The sequence below is a fragment of the Nyctereutes procyonoides genome, unplaced genomic scaffold (assembly GCF_905146905.1).
Source record: "Nyctereutes procyonoides isolate TBG_1078 unplaced genomic scaffold, NYPRO_anot_genome, whole genome shotgun sequence".
Classification (NCBI taxonomy): domain Eukaryota; kingdom Metazoa; phylum Chordata; class Mammalia; order Carnivora; family Canidae; genus Nyctereutes; species Nyctereutes procyonoides.
In genome coordinates this window covers 76910686-76935226 of record NW_026575126.1, presented here as the reverse complement: position 1 = coordinate 76935226, position 24541 = coordinate 76910686, and the positions used below count along the sequence as shown (strand labels likewise).

The following is a 24541-nucleotide window of genomic DNA, read 5'->3' as shown; positions in this document are numbered from 1 at the left end:
TTTTAAATCCATTGGGAACATAAAACAACATAACAATTTAAAACTTGTAAACACTCAATAACATAATCTCAACATTGAAAGAACTATGAGGAGAAATAGGTTTTTAACATACTTCTCTCAAACTGATAGAACAAGTAATTAAAATCAATAAGAGTAGTGAAGATTTGAACGACTAAATCAGATTTAACCTATGTTACAGAAATAGAGCATTGGAGCTAGAAACTTTGGAATATAATTTTTTTTTAAGAACATTGAACTCGCAGAATAATTACCAAATGGCCATATGCTGGGCATTATAGCAAATTTCAACAAAGTATTGAAATCATATAGAGCATGGTATCTGAACATACTGGAATTAAGCTATAAATCAACACAAAAAAGATTACTAGAATATTCCAATATGTTTGTTAAAATTTTTGTTTGTTTGTTAAAATTTAAGCAGTGTACTTCTAATTCATTTATGGATTAAGGAGGAAATCACAATGGATGCAGAAAATTTGTGATGGATAATGATGGAAATAAAAACAAAACTTATGTGATGGATGTCAGCAGGAATAACAGAGTACAGACCTTCAAAACCTGCTCCTCTATAAAAACAATGAGTATACTAGCAAAAATTGTCAGAATCCACTTTTTCTTAACCAAAGGTACACAACAATCTGGGGAGCATTTATTCTTAAAAAAATGGTTGCATCTCAATAGAAACAGTAAGCTTTGTGATATGTTAATATGTCTATGTCATGTCCTAAGCTTCATGGTGTCTTAGTATGTCCTATTCCATTCCAACTTCCCCAGTTCTGCAGTAGCCTTAAACCTAATAACTTACAGTCATAGTAAAAACTAACCCTGGCAGCCAGGGGAGGAGGCAAAACAGAGTTGGAACTCCTTTAGAGTCCCTTTTCCAGAGAATTGTCCTCATGTGGGTTATGTGGCAGTTCCCTGGAACCCTTCACACACAGGAGTTGTCTTTATTTGAGATGACTCACATTTTGTCCAGTGAAAAAGCTTTTTCCTGGGGTGTTTCTTGTAAACAATTATCAGCAATCATTTAACCTCACAGCTGCCTGAGGCTGCAATAATGGTTGGGGCAAACAAGACGCTGACTAAAGAAATTAAGCAGAAAAGCTGGGGAATGAGATATTCATAGAGAACTTTGAAAAGCTCCAGTGTATTCCTGGGAAGCTAGAAGCTAGCCCAAGGGGCAGGGCTGTGGCATGCTAGGGAAGACTTGACAGGTTTTATGCTTTCATCCCTGCCTCACGTTGATGTCTTGAGTAAGCAGACAGTGAAAACTGAGGCAGAGGTCTACTGCCTGCCTAGGCATTGAAGGCATGCCCCAACATACATACAGAACCTTCAGTAAACACCAGGAGCCTTAGGGTTAAAGATATTTCAGGTTATTTCTTGCCAATCACTAACAGACTACTAAGCTAACCAAAAAGGCTAAACACAAGAAAGAATACAGAATTTACCAGAGTACTTTAGTAACAATGAAAACAGCAACAAACAAATAAAACAACCACCCTGGGTTGGGTGGTATCTGATATACAGAGTTGTGCATAATATTATTTAAAATGTTAAATGCTTATTTAAAAAAATCATGAAATAGACAAAGAGGTAAGAGTATGGCCCCTACACAGGGAAGAAAACAGCTAATGGAAACTGTCTTCTTTTTTTAAAGATTCCACATATAAGTCAGTTCATGTAGTATTTGTCTGTTTGTGTTTGGCTTATGTCATTTAGCATAATGTCCTCCAGGTTCATCTGTCATGTTGCAAGTGACAGAATTTCCTTTTTTCTTATGGCTGAATAATACAGCATTTTCTTTATCCATCATTTGTTGATAGACATGTTTCCATGTCTTGGCTATTTGAATAATGCTGCAGTAAATGTGGGGATGCAGATACCTTTTCAAGGTACTGATTTCATTTCCTTTGGATAAATACCCATAAGTGGAATTGCTGCATCATGTGGTAGTTCTATTTTTAATTTTTTGCAGATCCTCCATAGTGATTGTATCAATTTACATTCCCACCAGCTTTGCACAAGGGTTCCCTTTTCTCTGTACATCCTTGCCAGTACTTGTTATCTCTTGTCTTCTTGATAATATCCATTCTAATAGGGGTGAGGTGATATGATATTTTGATTTACATTACCTTGCTGATGAGTGCACCTTTTTAAGTACCTGTTGGCCATTATCTAAGTCTTCTTTGGAAAAATGTCTATTCCAGTCCATTTTTAAAAATCAGGTTTTTTTACTCTTTAGTTATAGGAGTTCCTTATATATTTTGGATATGAAACCCTTATTAGATACATAATTTGCAAATATTTTCTTCTATTCTGTAGGTTGCCTTTTTGATTTCGTTGATTATTTCTTTTGTTGTATAGAACCTTTTTAATTTGATGTAGGTCCAGTGATTTTACAGTTTGGGGTCTTATATTTAAGTTTTTAATCCATTTTGGCTTAATTTTTATGAATGATAGGGTCCAATTTCATTTTTTGTATGTGAATATCAAGTTTTCCCAGCACCATTTAGTGAAGAGACTATCCTTTCCATATTGAGTCATCTTGGCTCCCTTGTTAAATACTGGTTGACCATATATTCATGGATTTATTTCTGGACTACTGATTCTGTTTCATTTGTCTGTTTCAATGTTGTTAATGTTTTAATGTTGTCTTAATGTTAATTGTTAATACTGTACTGTTTTTATTACTGTATCTTTGTATTATAGCTTGTAATTAGGAAGTGTGATGCGTCCCACTTTTTTTTTTTTTTTTCTCCTCAGGATTGCTTTGATTGTTCAGAGTCTTTTATGGTTCCATATGAAATTTAGGATTGTTTTTACTATTTCTGTAAAAAGTGCCATTGGAATTTTGGTAGGGATTGCATTGAATCTATAGGTGGTTTTGGGTATTACAGACATTTTCATTTTCACTATATTAATTCTTCTGATCCATGAACATGGGCTGTCTTCCCATTTATTTGTATCTTCAGTTTCTTTGATCAGTGTTGAGAAGTTTTTGAAACTAATACAACAAAACACTTTCTTAGGCTCCATTCCTAGAAAGTGATTCAGTTTTGAGAGAGGCCCAAGAACCTGAGTTTGCAGGTGTTTCTGATACACGTGGTCGTGACTGTACTTGGAGAAATACCTCTGTGAGGCTTGTAATATTGCTGTTGGCTTTCTGTGACCAGGGACCCAGCCAGCACGGTCTGTGAACTGACCATTCTGGTGGAGGCCTTGTGGTGGAGGGCTTGGGAGAGCAGGCTCTGGAGTCACATCTTGGCTTGAATGTCATTGTTGACACTGTGGATTCTTGAATAAGCTACTTAACCTTTTGAATCTCAGTTTCATTATGTCTAAAATGGGCAAAAGTAGCAACTACCTTGTTGTTTTATTTATTTTTATTTTTATTTTATTTTATCTTTTACGTTGTTTTACTATGAAGATTCAGTGAACTGAATGAGAAGGGTAAAACATGTAGCACAGAACACCCAGCACATGATGAATACTCAGTAAATGGTAATTAGTTTTCTCCTTCCCCTTCTCTTTTCCTCCTAAATTATTTGGCCAGACCTAACAGTCCCAGATTATTTTAGAGATTCTGGTTCCAAAGGTATCGGATGTTTGTATCTCTTTGGGTATTTTTTGTTGTTCAATAGGAGCATCAAGAGCTTACTCTCTAAGCTGCCTGATTTCTTGCAAACCATAAATCTCTCTTCCTTTTTTCCTTTCGTTAGAGATTGGTAGGTCTCATTTTACCTTCCAAGCCAATGGCCTGCTAATCTCTATAGTATATGTGTTGCTGAAGCGAGCACATGCTAATCTCTATAGAAAGGCAAAAAGGAAGAGCGATTTTTACATTCAGTTGTCAGTGCATTTGTATATATGATCATTCTTAACTCAGAGATTTAAAATGAACAGGATGAAGGATTGTCACTATTATTTGAGCAAGATTCATTGGGCATTTCACTGAGGATTGAGTTGAGGATTGTATTTCCTTTTTATTTCATTGTCCTTTTAATTGTTCTCAGCAGCAATGTGAGATTCTCAGACACCAATCACTATCATGATGTTAAGGTTATAATATTCTCTTGCTTTTTGGGGAACTGAAATGATGATATCTCTGTATGGAATGGAGACAGATAAATGACCATGCTGAGAACCTCACTGCTTGTGCTGGGAATAGAGGCCGATAATAGGCAGACATAAGTCTTGAGGCTCAGAAAATTTCTCCAAGGTACTTGTAATGTTTTAAGTCCCTTAGGAGTAAGCTCCCTGATTCCTAGTGACTTTTCTTTCCTTTTCTTCATCCTTGGTAAGAGATGTATAAACTTCCTTGATTATAGCGTCTCAGACATTTGGTACTGACTAAAATTTCTTATTGGTACCATTAGTGTCCAGGTCTTCCTTTTTTGCAAATGATAGAGGTTTATGAAATAACTATGGAATTTACTCTTCATAATCTTAAATAGTTATGAAGGCATAGTGAAAAGGTCAAACCAGTTCCCATCTTGCATTAGGCAACTTTATGACAAGGCCCTGTAAGTATCAGATAACGATAGCCAGCAGCATCCATTAAGACAATCTCTTTTTTAATTTATTTTTTGTAAAACAAAGTCCAGTTAAGGTAGCATAGCTTGTCTATTATTAAGGAGGCTCCCAGCAAAAGGGATGATGAGACAGAATGGTGCCATTAACCGTGTGCTCCTGTTTTTCATTTTCAGTTAATTGATGTCCTTTGGTCAGTAGTGACACAGGATTAAACTTGTAAAGATTCCCTTTGTATGCAGCGTTGGAGAGGGATTAAAGCAATGAGCCTGCCAGTATTTTAATCACTTCTTTCTTAACTTTGGTCAGAGCTTCTCCACTTTTAATAACTTTGGGTTTAGACTCTTCTGATTTTTCCATATGTCACTAAGCCAGATCATTATAAGCATTTGTTTGGCCTGCATTCTTTCCCTTAAAAGTTGGGTTAGCTCAAGTCAACAATATCAAGTAAAAAGTAGCTTAAGTATCTGCCTGTATGGCTGGATAAAAAGAAAAATATGGTTCCTGCCCTTCAAGGTCTTACACTCAAAGATTGATAAAGACTGATATTGATAGATAACAAAAAGCATATAAGCCACTTTGATAGTGAATTTTATGATATGTGAATTATATTTCAACTTTTAAAAGTACATAGACTTTGAAGCAAAAAATGCATACATAACATTCTAGGGGTGAATACAAATTCTGGAATAGTTACAGAAAGTTAGTAGTGGGAGAACTTGGTCAAAGGACTATTAAAGGGACATTTCTAGTTGTAAATTTATTGAAGAGGATGAATTGTGAGACCCATTTGAAGAGAGAACAGGGAGGTTTTGAAAAGGGTACAATCTGAGCTTCAAGTATACTAGCAAGTAGTGTGTTGGATAAGAATGACTTCAGTGAAAAGAGTCCGTGAATTTGAAAGAAGTGGAGAATGAATGGTATTCATGGAAACTGATCAAGAAGGCAAAAATAATCTGCAACATATATTTTTCTTGGGGGTTATGCTCCTTTGTAAGGGCTTGGTTGCTCTTTTATGCAGAGCTAAAAGGTTTAAAGGTCCCTGACTAGGTCATTTTTTTTTTTTGCTCATGCAAAGCTGTACTCTAAACCCACTCTGGCTCTCTGAGGCATAGGTGAAATGTTGATGTGGTTTTGTGCCTTCTCTGAGCTCTTTGGGTTGTTTCTTATTCCTTAGAAAACTTCTGTCAGTGAATTGATGATGGGAGATGGCCTGTCAGCACAGACCCCACGTGTTTGTGACATTTCAGCTCTGTGAGGCTTGAATGGCAGAGTTCACGGGAAACTAAAGTCAGAGACCTCTTCTAATTGCTTGGGGCTGATGGTGCCTGACCTGAAGCTAGATCTCATTTTCTTTGCTTTTCACTAAAAGCTAGTGTTTGAAGAGGGACCAGTTTTAAGTAATTGAATGTTTTCAGTTTATTAAGGAAGGTATCAGTCCTGGTTAGAAATAATCAACTGACAGCCCATTCTGTTACCTTATGAAAGCCATTACTTCCGCCCTTTGGGAGAGGTAGAAGACTGCAGACCCTGTGAAATGTTTAATTACCACATCTATTATAGACTGTAAATTTCACATCATGAAAAGCCTGACATTGGCATAATTTTTTCCCTATTTTTTTTTTTTTTAATTTTGAAGGAACCTCAGACCAGTTACCCAGCTATATGTCAGTGTGGATGCTAGCACCAAAGATAGCCTGAAGAAAATCGACCGCCCACTCTTCAAGGATTTCTGGCAGAGATTCCTCAACAGCTTAAAAGCCTTGGCAGCAAAGGTAAGAATTATGACATCTTTAAAAGAGAGAAAAACAAGAAGTGGAGAGAGGTGGGTTTTTTCCTTTTCTTTTTAAAATAATAATAATAAAAAAACCGAATAAAACCTTCAACCTTTTTTTAGATTTCCACTTTCATTATTCAATAAATATTTATTGAATTCCTGTTAAGTTTGTAGGGCTCTGCCTTATATGTATAATTTGCCCTTCGTGTATTTAGGGAGAGAAATACACACTCCTGAAGTTAATTAATAAAACATGGCAAAGTGGCAGTTCATACCAACTCTAGAAGAAGTGCCAGCAAATAGTTTATGTTTAAATATGAGGTGAATTTTCTTGAATCTCTAAGACCAAATTTCCTACCCAGTGAGGAACTCAGCTTCACAATGTCTAGATTTCATCTTTTTCTGCCAACATTTGCTCTTTCTTGTGTCTTCTCTTACATCATACTAATTTTCCTATTCTTCTAGACCTCACGTACCTCTGATTCTTCTTTCCCATTAACCCTGTATCTCAAAAAAAAAACAAAAAAAAAAACAAAAAAAAAAAAACAACCCTGTATCTCAGTAGTTGGTATTTTTTGTTAGTTCTGCCTCCCTTCTTTTTCTGTAGCAATTTCCCTTTCCCATTCTCTTTACTTTTGCCCTGCAGTTCTTCACGCTGTACCCAAACATGACAGATAATGAGAATCACTACAGGAGCTTCAAAAATTACAATTTCCTATTCCTAGTGGGATTTGAGAATCTGCATTTTAAACATTCCAACTGACTTTTGACATGCAGGCCACATCTGGGACTCACTCACCATCCCAGAAAACCTCCCTCCCTCTCCTTTGCTCACACTTTGCCATTCCTAATTCATCACTGACTGGCGCCAGGAAGGCAATACTTCCCTGCTTCTGTCAGCATTTCTGCAGATGTGCCCACCACTTTTTCTAAGTCTTTGGTTACCTCCGCAGAGCCTAGGTTGTCCTTTCTTTCCATTTCTTTAACTTGGAGAAGTTCTGGTGTGACCTTCAAGGCTCAGCTTCATTATTACTTCAATTTTGAAGCCTTTTCCAGTGGCAGACTGCTGTCCCTGTCTCCCTTCTTCAGTCTTATATCTATAAACATACATAGTATCTTCTGGGGTTTTTTTGTTTGTTTATTTGATCTTAGATTCTGTCTCCTCAACTGGATTGCTTACTTGTGTCTGAATTCCACACAAAGTCTAGCACAGCACATTTAATGATATTTGGAAGTGTTTCTTAAAAGAATGAATGGGTGGAAACTCAACAGAGCTCTGTAGTGGTAAGATGTACATATACATTTTCTTGATTGTTCAGATAACTCAAACTCCACCTTCCCCTATTTTATGCTTGAGAAGTTAAATCAGTACTTTTTTTTGGCTGTTTGGCGATTAACATTGATTATTTAGGTAATGCACAATAGGCATTTGGTTTCTGATCTATCTTGGATAATTTATAAAGTTGGAAGCTTGGTGCTTCTTTGGTTCCTAAAATCTCCTTTTCTTTAGACTTCACCCTTAGCTATATCACCTTTACTTGTTGCTGAGACAGGAGATACATGGCTTTTAGGTCAGAATGCATGAGATAGAAAGCAAGCAGCAGGGGCTGGCATTACCAGACATATCTGAGACTGTTACCTAAGCTATATTCTAGTCTACACAGTCAGGTTTGGAAGATGAGAAGTGGGCATTAGTAAAATGGCTTAATAACTTCTTTTCTTTTCTTTTGGCCAAAATTTTCCACAAAATGCATTCTTATCTGAAGGTTACAGGCCTTTACATGTCCGATTCAATATTAAGTACTTTGGGTTGACTCATTGAGAGTAATGCTATAACTTGAAGTTCTGCAGTATTTTCTAACCTGTGAGCTTTTTACATATAACATCATTATCATGTCCACGTAACTCTGGTTGGAAAAGTTTCCTTGGGCTATTAAAACTATCTGCTGGCAGATGGGGCACCTGGATGGCTCAGTCGGTTAAGCATCCGTGACTCTGGATTTTGGCTCAGGTCCTGATCTCATGGGTTGTGAGTATGAGCCCTGCATTAGGCTCTGTGCTGGATATGGGGCCTACTTAAAAAAAATGTTAGGGGCCCCTGGGTGGCTTAGTCACTTAAATGTCTGCCTTCAGCTCAGGTGATGATCTCAGGGTCCTGCGTTCGAGCCCCACATTGGGCTGCCTGCTAAGCTGGGAATCTGGTTCTCCTTCTCCTGCTCTCCTTTTTTGTGCTCTCATTCTCTCTCTGTCAAATAAATTAAAAAAAAAAAAAATCTTTGTGATCCCTGGGTGGCTCAGGGGTTTAGCACCTGCCTTTGGCCCAGGGCATGATCCTGGAGTCCCGGAACCGAGTCCCACATCAGGCTCCCTGCATGGAGCCTGCTTCTGCCTCTGCCTGTGTCTCTGCCTCTCTCTCTCTCTCTCTCTCTCTCTCTCTCTCTCTCTCTCTCTCTCTCTGTGTGTCTCATGAATAAATAAATAAAATCTTTTTAAAAAAATCTTAAAAAAATGTTAAACTATCTGCTGGCAGATTAGGGCAACTGCTTTCTAAGCATTTTGTAGTAATTAGAGTTCATGTTTCTTATTGTATTGTTTACGTTGACGTTTAAGAAAGAAGATCTGTGGCAGGAAGCTACTCTTAAAAGTTCTCTCTCTCTCTCTTTTTTTTTTTTTAAATTTTATTTATTTATTCATGAGAGACACACAGAGAGGCAGAGACACAGGGAGAGGGAGAAGCAGGCTCCATGCTGGGAGCCTGATGTGGGACTTGATCCTGGGACTCTAGGATCACACCCTAGGTGGAAGGCAGGTGGTATACCGACCGCTGAGCTACCCAGGGATCCCAGAAGTTTTCTTAAATTAACTCTAGCTGCATTATTTCCTTCTGAATACCTTATATTATTGATACAGTAGATAACTTTAAGAAAGGTCTGCTTTGGTTTAACACTCAAAAATAAAACACTGATGTAACTATACTTACTAGCTAGGGTCAAACAAATTATTTCTGTAATCTGGTATTGTTGAGTTTTTAAATAAAAATGACTTTTCAGATATTTCAACTAGAACATCTCTACTTCTATACTGTTGTCTTTTGTACTTGTTTCAGCTTTTAGTGCTTTAAGTACTTTTTTGTTACTTGTTTTAGGCTTACCGAGGAAAGGCATTAGAAGAGAAAGAATTTCTTGAACTTTATAAACAGAAATTTTTTGTCCCAAGATTTTCAGACTATTTATGAGCTAGTGTAACCCAAAGTAGAAGAAGGTAGGAGGATATTGTTTTTGTTTTTGTTTTACTCTTGGCAAGTATAGTGTTTACGCTCCCAGATCTTCATCCTTTGTCAGAATGTTCTGTTTAAAATGTGAGGGAGAAATATATTAGTACTTGAGTATGTGGCGTTAAGAAGCAATTCCATCAAGATAACACAGCCAAAAATTTGTTAGTTTCAATATCTGTCCACAATAGCTACTTGTCAAACAGTCCTTTTTTGAAAAAAGAGAAATCCATCTTGTACAAGACAGCACTGCCTACCTTTGGCAGTAGCCTTTTATCAGCAATGTGGCCAGATGTGTTTCTGCCAGCATGTTATAATACCAGCTTGTAGATCCAGTAGTATAAGCGATAATATTGATATTCTTGAAACCTCATATTTGAAAAGAAAGACAAAAATAGTTTTCTGTGTTACACTTTCTTGGATATCGCATGTAAACATTAGACTCTTTCTACAGATGTGAGCATGCTCTTACCTGATGTTATTGGAGTTAATGTTGTTTCATTGTTAAGAAGGGCTTATTGTACGTTAATGAGATAGCTTTGTACTGAATATTTAGATAAACCAGTGGCCCACAATTTGCAGATTAAAAAAGCATTTAATATTTGACTTCCTTATCTCTGATCATAAAAACATTATGTGTTCACTATGGAACTTTGAGGGAAGTAAAGAGAAATATAAAGAGGCAAGGAAAGAAATTGCCTCAAGACAACTACTGCTAACGTTTAAAGTATTTCTGTTTAATCCTTTTTGGGGGGTGCATTTTTACATACAGCATTCAATTTTATGTGTTGCTTTTTGTTGTTAAAATCAGGTCATAGTATGTTTCCATGCTGCTGATATTTATTCATGTTAAGGACAGCTTAGTCTTTCATCTCAGTGTGAGATAATAGAAAATATTTATGTATTGGCTCCCATACCCAGTTCTGGGCACAGAACTCCTAGGACATTTGTAATTTTCTAAGCAGTAAGAACAGAAAGAGCATCTCTTGTTCTAGTATTTTGTCTTTGACCCCATACTTAACAGAGGGCTCCTAAAACCCTTGTAGGTTCCTGAGTAGTAAGACCATGAAGACCCTCGTTGTTCTAATGAGGTGACTCTGGGTGGACTCCTAGGTGACTCCTAGACTGGGGCTGGTCATCAGAAAGACCAAGCTGGTCCCACTCCTTTGTCCCCCCCCCCTTCCTAGGGAGGGGCTGGAAGTGGGAGTAAATAATTGATAATACCTATGTGAGGAAGCCTCCATAAAAATCCCAGCAGAAGGTTTGGGGAGCTTCCTGGTTGATGAACATATTCATACCACAAGAGTAACATACCTCCATCCGCGGGGACAGAGGCTCCTGGGCTGGGGCCCTCCCAGATCTTATCCTGTCTCTTTGTGTGTCAGTGTTTCTGTATCCATTAATAAACTAGTAAGTGTGAGTAAGGTTCCCTGAGTTCTGTAAGCTGCTCTAGCAAATTAACTGAATCTGAGGGAGGAAAGTCATAGGGACCTCTGATATATATATGGTCAGAAGCATAGGTGACAATTTAGATTTGTCATTGACATCTAAAGTGTGCTACAGTGACAGAAATGAGTTAAATTATAAAACACCCCTCTAGTGTCACAGAGAATTGCTTGGTGGGAGAAAGCCCTTCACACGTTTGGTGACCAGAAGTGTTCTGTCTGAATTCCTAGTAAGGGAGACACAGGAGAGAACACATTTTTTTCCTAGTCACTCAGTTTCCTGATTTTGGGCCATCTAGCAAGAATGTGTTGTGTTCTGGCACATTTGTTTAATTGTGGGGGCCCAATAGTAAGTCAGGTTCCTGGCTTTTTCTAAACATTTTTTTAGAGAGAGAGAGCATGTAAGCAGGGGGAAGGGACTGAGGGAAAGGGAGAAAGAATCTCAAGCAGACTCCCTGGAGCCCTGCCCAGGGCTTGATTTCCTGATCCTGAGAAAATCATGACCTGAGGAAATCATCTCAGATCATGACCTGAGCTGAAATCAAGAGTCTGCCATTTAACCAATTGAGACCCCAAGTATCCCCAGATTCCTGTCTTTATCACACTTGAGAGGGAGCCCTGGTGCCTCTGCTGCTCTTGAGTTGCCATGTACACATTTTGTCATTTTTAAGCATTTCTAGCTAGGTGCAGCCAGAGATGGCATATCATGTTTAATTGGTAGCATTGTTATTTCATAAATGAGAAAGAGAAAATGATTGTGTCTTACAATCTAGAGTATCTTAGATGAAATAGCGTATCTTCCTCTTTCCCTCCTTTTTGTGATAAGTGAGCCTCCCTTCCATTGTTCTGACTCATTCTCCTGTTTACTGACCTGATTTCTTTACTTTTCTTTTTTTGTATATATATTTAAATTGTAGTTTGATTTGCCAACATATAGCATAACACCCAGTACTCATCCCGTCAAGTGCCCACCTCAGTGCCCGTCACCCAGTCACCCCAACCCCCTTCTCACCTCCCTTTCCACCACCCCTTGTTCTTTTTCCAGAGTTAGGGGTGTCTCATGTTCTGTCTCCCTCACTGATCCTTCCCACTCATTTTCTCTCCTTTCCCCTTTATTCCTTTTCACTATTTTTTATATTCCCCAAATGAATGAGACCATAAATGTTTGTCCTTCCCCAGTTGACTTATTTCACTCAGCATAATATCCTCCAGTTCCATCCATGTTGAAGCAAATGGTGGGTATTTGTTATTTCTAATGGTTGAGTAATATTCCATTGTATACATATACCACATCTTTATCCATTCATATTTCGATGGACACCAAGGCTCCTCCCACAGTTTGGCTGTTGTGGACATTGCTGCTATAAACATTGGGGTGCAGGTGTCTCTGCTTTTCACTGCATCAGTATCTTTGGGGTAAATCCCCAGCAGTGCCATTGCTGGGTCGTAGGGCAGTTCTATTTTTAACTCTTTGAGGAACCTCCACACAGTTTTCCAGTGGCTGCACCAGTTCGCATTCCCACCAGCAGTGCAAGAGGGTTCCCTTTTCTCCACATCCTCTCCAACATTTGTTGTTTCCTGTCTTGTTAATTTTCACTGGTGGGAGATGGTATCTCATTGTGGTTTTGATTTGTATTTCCCTGATGGCAAGTGATGTGGAACATTTTCTCATGTGATTGTTGGCCATGTCTATGTCTTCGTCTGTGAGATTTCTGTTCATGTCTTTTGCCCATTTCAGGATTGGATTGTTTGTTTCTTTGCTGTTGAGCTTAATAAGTTCTTTATAAATCTTGGAAACTAGCCCTTTATCTGATGTGTCATTTGCAAGTATCTTCTCCCATTCTGTAGGCTGTCTTTTAGTTTTGTTGACTGTTTCTTTTGCTGTGCAGAAGCTTTTTATCTTGATTAAGTCCCAGTAATACATTTTTGCTTTTGTTTCCCTTGCCTTCATATAGGTATCTTGCAAGAAGTTGCTGTGGCCAAGTTCAAAAAGGGTGTTGCCTGTGTTCTCCTCTAGGATTTTGATGGATTCTTGTCTCACATCTAGATCTTTCATCCATTTAGAGTTTATCTTTGTGTCTGTGTAAGAGAGTGGTCTAGTTTCATTCTTCTGCATGTGGCTGTCCAATTTTCCCAGCACCATTTATTGAAGAGACTGTCCTTTTTCCAGTGGATAGTCTTTTCTGCTTTGTTGAATATTAGTTGACCATAAAGTTCAGGGTCCACTTCTGGGTTCTCTATTCTGTTCCATTGATCTATGTGTCTGTTTTTGTGCCAGTACCACACTGTCTTGATGACCACAGCTTTGTAGTACAACCTGAAATCTGGCATTGTGATGCCCCCGGCTCTGGTTTTCTTTTTTAATATTCCCCTGGCTAATCGGGGTCTTTTCTGATTCCACACAAATCTTAAGATGATTTGTTCCAACTCTCTGAAGAAAGTCCATGGTATTTTGATAGGGATTGCATTAAATGTGTATATTGCCCTGGGTAGCATTGACATTTTCACAGTTAATTTTTCCAATCCAGGAGCATGGAATATTTTTCCATCTCTTTGTGTCTTCCTCAATTTCTTTCAGAAGTGTTCTGTAGTTTTTAGGGTATAGATCCTTTACCTCTTTGGTTAGGTTTATTTCTAGGTATCTTCTGCTTTTGGGTGTAATTGTAAATGAGGTTGACTCCTTAATTTCTCTTTCTTCAGTCTCATTGTTAGTGTATAGAAATGCCACTGATTTCTGGGCATTGATTTTGTATCCTGCCACGCTGCCAAATTGCTGTCTGAGTTCTAGCAATCTTGGGGTGGACGCTTTTGGGTTTTCTATGTAGAGTATCATGTCATCAGGGAAGAGGGAGAGTTTGACTTCTTTGCCAATTTGAATGCCCTTTATGTCTTTTTGTTCCCTGATTGCTGAGGCTAGGACTTTTCAGTACTATGTTGCATAGCAGTGGTGAGAGTGGACATCCCTGTCTTGTTCCTGATCTTAGGGGAAAGGCTCCCAGTGTTTCCCTTTGAGAATGATATTTGCTGTAGGCTTTATTTATTTATTTTGTTTTTGTTTTTGTTTTTACTCTGGGCTTTTTGTAGATGGGTTTTTAAGATGCTGAGGAATCTTCCCTCTATCCCTACACTCTGAAGAGTTTTGATCAGGAATGGATGCTGTATTTTGTCAAATGCTTTCTCTGCATTTATTGAGAGGATCAAATGCTTCTTGTTTTTTTCTCTTGTTGATATGATCTATCATGTTGATAGCTTTACGAGTGTTGAAACAGCCTTGCATCCCGGGGGTAAATCCCACTTTGTCATGGTGAATAATCTTAATGTACTGATGGAGTTCCATGTGCACTTGAGAAGAATGTGTATTCAGTTGCGTTTGGATGTAAAGTTCTGTAAATATCTGTGAAATCCATCTGGTCCAGTGTATCATTTAAAGCTCTTGTTTCTTTGGTGACGTTCTGCTTAGAGGATCTGTTTTACTGAGAGCACTATGGTGAAGGCTACTACTAGTGTGTTATTATCTAAGTGTATCTTTACTTTGGTTATTAATTGATTGATATACTTGCAGCTCCCATATTTAGGGGCATAAAGATTCATTGTTAGGTATTCTTGTCGGATAGATCCTTTAAGTATAATATAGTATCCCTCTTCATCTCTTACTATAGTCTTTGGGATAAACTTTAATTTATCTGATATGAGGAATGCTACCCCTGCTTTCTTTTGAGGACCATTTGAATGGTAAATGGTTCTCCAACCTTTCATTTTCAGGCTGTTGGTGTCCTTAGGTCTAAAATGAGTCTCTTGTAGACAGCAAATAGATGGGTCCTGCTTTTTTATCCAGTCTGAAACCCTGCGCCTTTTGATGGGGTCATTAAGCCCATTCACGTTCAGAGTTACTATTGAAAGATAGGAATTTAGTGTCATCATAATACCTATTCAGTCCCTGTTTTTGTGGATTATTTCTTTGGGCTTCCTCTTTTATAGAGTCTCCCTTAATAATTCTTGCAGAGCTGGTTTGGTGGTCACATATTCTTTGAGTTTCTGCCTCTCTTGGAAGCTCTTTATCTCTCCTCCTATTCTGAATGAGAGCCTTGCTTGGCTGCATGTTCTCACTTAGGACCCTGAATATATCCTGCCAGCCCTTTCTGGCCTGCCAGGTCTCTGTGGAGAGGTGTGCTGTTAATCTAATATTTCTCCCCATGTAAGTTAGGGATCTCTTGTCTCTTGTTGCTTTAAGGATTTTCTCTTTATCTTTGGAATTTGCAAGTTTCACTATTAAATGTTGAGGTGTTGAACAGTTTTTACTGATTTTGGTGGGGGGAACTCTCGTGGATCTGAATGCCTGTTTCCCTCCCCAAGTTAGGGAAGTTGTCAGCTGTGATTTGTTCAAATATGCTTTCCGGTCCTCTGTCCCTTTTGGCACCCTCTGCAACCCCAATTAAAGTAGATTTTTTCCTTCTAAGGCTGTCATTTATTTCTTTTTACCTTTCCTCATTGTCTGTTATTTGTTTTTCTCTTTTTTCCTCAGCTTCCTTCCTTGCCATCAGCTTGTCTTCTATGTCATTCACACTGTCTTCTACCTCATTAACCCTTGTCATTAGGACCTCCAGTTTGGATTACATCTCATTTAATTGATTTTTAATTTCGACCTGATTAGATCTAAATTCTGCGCAGTCATGAAGTCTCTTGAATACTTTATGGTTTTTTTTCCAGAGCCACCAGTAGCTTTATAATTGTGCTTCTGAATTGGCTTTCTGACATCGAATTGTCATCCAAATTCTGTAACTCTGTGGCAGAGAGTACTGTTTCTGATTCTTTCTTTTGTGGTGAGTTCTTCTTTCTAGTCATTTTGCTCAGTGCAGAGTGGCTAAAAACGAGTTGTACTAGGTAGAAGGGCAAGCTCTTCTCTCTGTAGTGTTCCAGCTGTTCTTTCTTTAAATCTCAGGTTGAATTTGTAGGTTCAGGATGATTTGAAAGTTATCTAGGTAGGTTGGTGAGGACAGGTGACTTGGGGACCCTGCTCCTCCGCCATCTTGCCCCACCACCTCTGACCTGTTTTCTTTACTTCTGCCTTCCGTCACTGATGCCAAAGTCTACCCTTAGCCTTAGTCCATCTGACTGCGATCTAGATCTCTTTATTATCATCTTTTTTTGAGCTTTATCTTGTTCTTTACCTTCCATCTAATCTGTGAGCCCTCTCCATGGGCACGGGCCTCCTGGGATGTTGATTCTGTCCAGTGGGTTCAAGGCCGCTTTACCCTCTTCTGCTTGACTGAAAGGATGTCCTGGTTTTAGCCACTTTTGAAACCAGACCATGACCGCTGAGCTTGAGCTCTCCAGAGTCAGTGTCTACAAGCTGACCAGTTTCCTCCAGGGCCAGGAAGTTTTGTAGCAAATAGGTTTTCCCCAGACTTCTACTTAAGCTTGTTTTAGGGAACAATTTACGTGTTGCATCTTAGGTTCATCTTGAGGCATCAGGTAAACAGGTCAGGTAGATAATTGCTTAGATGGCTTCGGGACTCAGCAGTATGAACAGATAGGTGTGACAGTCATCTCTGCACGGTAGGTTGCTGTCAGAAGTAGTGAAGGGGACAGAATTACCCAAGAAGGGTATGGAGAGGACCAAAGAAGGAGGCTTAGGGGACACAAATTTTGACGCTTTCAAAATGAGGACCATAAAAAAACAACAACAACAACAACAAAAAATGAGGAGCATAGAGAGAGTGAGTCTGGGAATAATTTGATAAAGGTTCAATTCCATGCAAGTATGGTATGTTCTGTACAATTCAAAGAAATAGTTTCCAGAAAGATAGAAGGGGAAGGTTAAGGTATGAGGAAAAAAGAAATTTGCTTTCTCAGTTGGTCTCTAACAACTGTATCAAAAAGAAGTAAAGTACAATGTTTTATGTGGAAGCCACTGTGCTGTGGGTTGGATGGGAAGAATGAAATGGATAGAGTGAACAGTAGATACTAATGTAATAAATACTAACCTTTCAACCCAAAGCAACAATATTATTTAATGAAAAAATGAGAGATATTCCTTTTTATCAGTTAATTGTATAAGCATCTGCTAAAAACCAATTTGAAAATAAGTATTACTATAATGAAGAAAATAAGATGACTTCTATGCCACCAGAATTCAAAAATAAAAAACATTACTGCTGTAATGCTGTGTGTCTTCCAGAGTTTTAGTTCACATGTGTATGTATATGTGTGTGTATTTTACTTACAAGATGAAATCATACCATACATATTTTTACAACTGTACTTCTTATTTATAATACCATTATTTAAAATATTTATTTAAAATATCAACTTCTGTCATCATAGATTAATTTTGCCTATCTTATGGATATAACAGTTTAATTTTGCCTTTGGCCGCCTTCCCTGACTCCCTTCTTCCTCTTCCCTGGTTTATATCCCTCACTGCCTAAATCCAGCAGTTAGGAACTTGAAAGGTGCTTGAGAGAAGGCACAGTGTCTATCATGTCTTTTTGCCTACCACGGTATTCCCAGCTCCCATCACAGTGTGACACACAATTGCCACACAATCAGAATGGATTGATCCACTCCCCTCTTGATGTGTATTTAATTGTTTCCCAGTGATTTGTCTTGGCATGATAGTTCTGAGCTTGGGATTCTGAAACAAGACTAGGTTTGAATCCTATCTCTTACCACTTCTTGGCTGTGCAATATTGGACATGGGGCTCAGTTTTCTCATCTGTAAAATGGGGTTAATAACAGTCCTTACCTCATAAGGTCTGATAGAGAGATCCAAAGACATCATGGAGTGCTTGTGTTTAAACTTTAAAATATAATGCCCTCTATCACCAATCTTGTGTTTATGATTGATTTTTAAAATCATTTTAAAAGATATGATGGTAAATACTCATGTAACTACCATGTAGTTTAAGAAATAAAATATAAATTCAGTTATAGTCCCTGTGAATTTCTTTCCTATTATATTTTCTTTCCTTTCCTCTGTTTCAGAGGTAATCAATATCTATTTTGTGTTTATCATTCCATGCTATTTTTATACTTCACTCTATATTTATAACTCCATAAACAGCTGTTTTCCATTTTTTTAAACGGTATGTAGTAGTATCATCCTATAAAAATCATTGTGCAACTTGTCCTTTTTTTTCTGACCATTTAAAAAATAAAATTTACCGTTTTACATGTACAGTTCAGTGACATTATATACATGCACATTGTTGTGTAACCACCACCACCACCACCATCCATCTCCAGAATGTTTTTATCTTCCCAAACTGAAACTATACACCCATTAAACAGTAACTTCTATCCTTCCCCTGCAATTTTGTTGCTTTAATATTATATTTGTGAGATTTACTCGTGTTGCTGCCTTCTGCTTTTGAGATATTGTGACTGCTATGTGGCAGTACATCCTGTAAATATCCCACAGTGCATCAGTCATTCTCCTGGGGATAGACATTGAGGGTTTTCTGAAGTTTTCAACTCTGCCGTGAACATTATTGAAACTGTCACGTATACCTGTGCAGGAATAGTTTCTTTAGGGCCCATACCTAGTAGTGAAAGCTAGCTGGATTGTAAAATATACACATCTTCAACTAGATTTTTTTTTTCCCCAAAGTACTCAGAGTGGCTATGCTTCAGAGGCCAGTGTAGGAGACTTTCCATTTTCTGTCCTCACAAGCGGGTGATATTGTCAAATTTTAAATTTTCCAGGCTGATGGATGTGACTTGGTGTCTGTTTGTGGTTTTATTTGCATTCCTCTAATTTGTGGGGTGAGCATCTTCTCATTTTGGGGACCATTTCCTTAGTCACCTTTACATACCTTATTTTTCCACTGGTTGTGTGTGTGTGTGATTAGTTAATTAATTAATTAATTAATTAATTTTAGGATTATTTCTTTCAGTAATGGTCTTTCCCTAACATTGGTAGGATTTGTTTTCTCACTTTCTTCAAGACTCCATTCAAATATCACCGCATCAGAGAGTTATTCATTGGCTGTCCTGTGGAAAAGAGTTTCCCTCCTTGGGAGCATTCCTGTCCCTCTTCCCTGCTGATTTTTCACATAGCAGAGGTCACTACCCGACTTGTGTGTTATTGTCTATCTCTTCTGCAATTTGAACGCAAGCTCGTGAGAGCAGGGATGTTGTCTCGTTCACTGCTGTATCCTCAGTGACTCCAGTTGTACTTTGCCTGTAGTACATGTTTAATAGACATTTATAGAATGAATATAAGAACACATGTTTGCTGGTATTCTGGTTCCCAGAAATGATTACCCCTACCTTGGTCTATGTAGAAAATACATGCTAAAGGATAATAAAAGGACTCCATTCATCTAGCTGTGAGAGCCTCAGCAGGGTGAGTGCATCTAGTTTGTCAGAGAGTCTGGGGAAAAGCACAGAAGATTTCTGCTGGGCCAGAAATCTGTCAACTCAAGTTCACAAATATACAGGTAACCACTCATAATTTTGCCAATCTCCCCTCTGCCTGCAACAGCTGGACAGAAACTCCTCTGAACCAATTGGAATGGAGACACACACGTCCTACATCCATGTTTCCTTTTTACTTGGGATATATTTACATACCATGAAATACTCCCTTCCAGAGTGTGATCAGTGATTTTTAGTATGTTCATGATGCTGTGCAGCTCATCACTACTGTGTCATTTCTGTATATTTGTATCACCCCAGCCAAGTTTCTTTTTTATTTATAATGTTAAGACATCTTTTTAAAAAGCTATTATGGTTTGTGCTTTGGTCTCATTTCTCTGTAGAGTGAGTGGTGCCTTCCAGGTCTGCTGCTCCTTGGGGTTTGCCCAGCAAACCCATGCAGGCTCGATCTAGCACACACCCAGCGGTTCCCAGGGTGTTCATCCCAGTCAGCCTCACTGGTGAGACTGGAGGCTAGGTTGAGAATTGAGGTATATGTAAGGCAGACATTGGATCTTACAGAGAGCATTATTACTGCAAGTTTTTATGTTTAATTATAAAGCTTCAAAAGCTAACATTTATTAAATGATGGCTTACTAGGTTTTAGTTCTGCAGGAACTAACATATTTTAGTGAGTGGAAAAGTTGCAAGTTTTCCTGTTTTCTTTGAGGTGTTTTTGGTTGAGAATTGGTTGGTTCAAGTGACCTCCTTCGTCTACCAGTTTTAGAAAGAAAGGTGCTAGAACTAAAGATGAATGAAGTCCTCACAATTCCTCCTCTCTTGCAATTCACCCCTTCTTTATTGTTATTTGTTTCTAAGACTAAGACTTTTTCTTCATCCCTTGCTAAGTGTGATGGCCCTACCTAACAGAAAATGGTAAAGTGCTCTTTGCTGTTTCTACTGGGTAGAAACATAAGAGGAATCTGGCTTGGTAGAGTAGAATACTTCAACACCACGTTGCCAGTTGGCACAGAGCCCCTGGGAGGCATTACTCCTTAACTTGGTCTGCAGAGTGGAACACTGCAGTGCAGCTTCCCCGTTGGATAGATTTGTATGTCTGGAGGTGGGCACTGAGACCCAGGCATAAAAATAGAAATCTCTAAAGTGACCTGTAGGAGGAATCCATGAAGCACCCCTTGCATCAGGCATCCTGCCTGGAGGGCCTGTCTCTTCATCACTGTGGTGTTTTTTAGTAAGCGCTTCCCCAGAGAGGCATCACAACCACTGTTGAACACGACCTTATCTTAGCAGCAGTGTCCCATGCTCCCACCTCATGCCCCTCTTCAGGGCACTGAGATACATGTGGACCGGGAAACCTGGAAGATGGCTGTTCATCTGGAATCAGCCTTGTGTTCTTGTTAAATAGTTGAAGTGGCTTTTGAGAAAGCCTCTGGGCAGCTAGCTTACTGAGGCTGAGGGCTTGCTTTGCGGACGCTGCACTTCACAAACAAGAGTAGAGAACTCCACCTCAGCCGGGATGGCCTCTGTACGGATACTCTGTGCTGTGGAGCCTTGGCTTTCTTGGGGCTTGATTTCTAGAACATGTGTAGTTATTTCTAAACACAAAAGGGTGACAAAGTCCTACGTGACCTTCTAGGTCAGGACATCACCATTTACTTGTCAGTACTCTTCTGTTTTTATTCTGCGGGCCTCCTGGTTTGCATTGCCTTAGACTAGCTAAAGACCTGCCAAAGACCCTCCCTTGTATGAACCCTAGGAAATGTAGTGTTTGGCATCTATATGGTGCCAAACAGGGAATGTGGAGTACTGAACTGGTGACCCTCCTGGCCAGTTCAAGGACATACAGTGGTTTCTGGAAATGTGTGGGTACTCCTGGTGGATCATCCTATATTCATTCACATGCATCACTTTGGTAGACTTTCTAAAGAAAGTCCTTATCTCTAGCCACTGAATATCAGTTGAAAGTAAAAAAGAAAATTTGACAAGGATAGGGTCAGCTGCTAGTATACAGTTGTCTTTACCCAGACTCAAAAGCCCTGAGAGGGCATAAATGGGGATGCCAGCAATCTTGCATCTGGTAGTGCTCTTCAGGTGGTCCAGTGCTGCATCACATGTTCAGGGTGGAGGAGGGCAGGAGAGGTTATGAGTTGGGTAATTGGATGCTAATGTTATAGTGATGCTTTGTTATTAAGATTCAACCCTGATTCTCAACACTCATGGACTAGCAAGATGATGGAGTGGAATAATACCTGCATGGCCTTTTGCAGTCTTTTGATGGAGCTTGTGCCCTGGAGCCACACTATCTGTGTTTTTAAATACTGACTCCACCTCTGAAAGCTTTGTGATCTTAGGCAGCATCCTTGTGCTTCAATTCCTTTATCTGTAACATGGGGACAATAGGGCACCCAACTCATCAGGTTATTGTGAGATTGGAGGAGTTATTATAGAAATTGTTTAGTGTAAGTCTTAATAGCTGATAGCATACTTATAACTCTCTAAAAGGTTTAATGGAAATTTATAATCTATATTTCATTTTGGGGATTTTATATATCCTGAATTTTAAAAATATATATTCTTTTAAATAAAAATTACTCAGTAAAAACACCAACTTAAATTTATATCTATTTTGGATGTGTACATTTTAAAGCATTTCAAGTGTACATGGTCTCTCTGTTTTGAATATTTAGACTAGAAATAACCTTTAAAAAAAAAAACAAAAACCACAAAAAACCACAACTCTGTAACTCTATAGAGGCAGGAGAAGTTCAGTTTAGGAGATTCTGAAAAGTTTTGATACAAACATCTTCAGCACATAAACTTCTTTGTTGCTTTACTTCATGTGTATTATCTGTGGATCCTTTTTATCAGGAGTTTTAAAATGGAACAAATATTTGTAACACTTGAAGCAAGTTTATTTAGACAAATACATATATTTATATGCATAAATGTGCTTATATTTTTGTGGTATCTCCATGTTTATTTATATATATATGTACATGTATATATGTATTTTGCAGTATCTCCCAATAAAAAATTGAAGTCTCAAAACATGAGAAACTGTAATGATCACCATATGAAAAAGTTCTGTTTCTCTCCTAAGGGTTATTTTCTTTGTGAATCATTACATTCCTTCGTAACCTATTAACATAAGAGGAAAAGATTCCTTGTCTTTTGCCTTTAGAACTTAGACTAGTTAAACCTCTTACTTCTTTCCTTGAATTTTTCCATTATATGATTTGTGTTTTGGTATGGGAATAGTTTTGAAAAAAAGGTTTCTAGGGGATCCCTGCGTAGCGCAGTGGTTTGGCGCCTGCCTTTGGCCCAGGGCGCAATCCTGGAGACCCGGGATCGAGTCCCACATCGGGCTCCCGGTGCATGGAGCCTGCTTCTCCCTCTGCCTGTGTCTCTGCCTCTCTCTCTCTCTCTCTCTGTGTGACTATCGTAAATAAATAAAAATTAAAAAAAAAAAAGAAAAAAAGATTTCTAAATCCAAGTTTAAAATAAAGTGAATAAAATACCAAACTATTTTAAACTTAATGAAAATGCTACTACCAATCATTAAGTAAAAGAGTAATAAATCCAATAGAGAAATAAGCCAAAGATACAAACCCTTAATGGAAAATGAAATACAAATGGCCCATAAATATAGATAAAAATGTCAGTGAGGAAACAAGTGCTCTCATACATCTCTGGTGAGAATATAAATTGGTACAACCTCATCTTTGAAGGACGCTTTTATACTGTCTATTAAAATAAAAAATGCATGTGCCCTTTGAGTGAGTGGCTCATATCTGGTAATTTACCTTGAGACATAGTTACATCCACATGATTAAAATATATTCAAGACTATTCATTATGACATTATTTATAATAGCAAAAGATTGAAAGCAAACTAAGTATCCATCAGCAGAGAATCAGTTAAGTAAAATATGGTACAGCCTTCTGTATACAAGAAGTCTGACTTCTTTTTGACCTGAATGTCTGAAGTTGGAGGGAGATCTTTGGCTTTTTCCACTTTGTACCTTTTCAGAGTTTTCTTACTTGTAGAAAGGATAACCATCAGAAACTGCCCCGAGAAGATAATTTTTCTAGGAAAAAGAATCATAAATACCTTTTTGTATTCCTCCTCTTTCTAGTATTAACAGTCACTACTGAAGCTTGACCAAAGTAGAGAAGATGTTGTAGAAGCCAAAACACCCCCAGCAGAGAGCAGAAATACGGTGGTAAACCAGATGATAGCAGGTTACAAAAAGTAGGACATGTTAATTGTCTCATGTACGAACACTGTCATCTTAAGCACTTTTTCAACATTACATATATTTGTTTTTCCTAAATATTCTAACCAACACTTAAAATAATTGCCAAGACTTACACTCGTGACTGGTCATTTTAAACAGGTTATTTGATTACCATTCGGGACAAGTTTACTGAGAAACAAAGGCTTTTCTTTCAAATTCCATCTCCAGTTACTGTTACTGCCTTTTTTGTTTTTTTGCCCTTTTAAGGCTTTCAGGCAGTGATTGTTTCTGCAGTTAGTATTTAGTCAGAGTATTTGGTGGAACTCCATGGGGGCATCTTTCCAGTCTTCAGAAAGTGAGCATAGGGGAGATGTTGGATTCCACCATGGCGCATACCAGCTTTGTGACTTTGTCTAAATGACTGGACCTCTGGAAAGCCTTTGCTTCCTCATCAGTTAAGTGGAGTTAAGAGGAGTTCCTCACATGCCGGACTGCGTTTAGGGATTAAGTGACATAACACATGTGAAACTCTTAGTACAGTGCTTGGCACATGAGCTCCATAATGTTAATACATGAGCTCCATAATGTTAATGCTTTTCTTAATGAAATTAGTTCAGACTTTTATAGTGATCATTTGCCTCTTAGAATAATTTTTGGTTACAAATGATTGTCAGCATTTTAGAGACTGTTTTTACTGTACTCATTTCAGCCAACTCTTACTTTGAGTTTATTACTTTTTAAGTCCTGTGCTAGACCCAGGGATATAATTGGATATGGTCCGGTGCCCTAGAGGAATTGCAGTCTTCTAGGGACAAACAGACAATTTCAGCAGGTGGTGACAAGTGCTGGGAGGATGTACAAGGAGTGCAGGAACATA

At 38.3% G+C, this 24541-nt stretch overlaps 1 protein-coding gene across 1 annotated transcript in view; it reads left to right on the top strand.

The window, feature by feature from the left end:
• The window catches only part of LOC129519965 (S-adenosyl-L-methionine-dependent tRNA 4-demethylwyosine synthase TYW1), a 213518-nt gene that overhangs the window by 118446 nt on the left and 70531 nt on the right, over positions 1–24541 (top strand). Inside the window, exon 13 of the mRNA XM_055340814.1 lies at positions 6194–6329. Within this exon, the coding sequence (XP_055196789.1) occupies positions 6194–6329 (136 nt within the window). The remainder of the gene's footprint in view (positions 1–6193; positions 6330–24541) is intronic.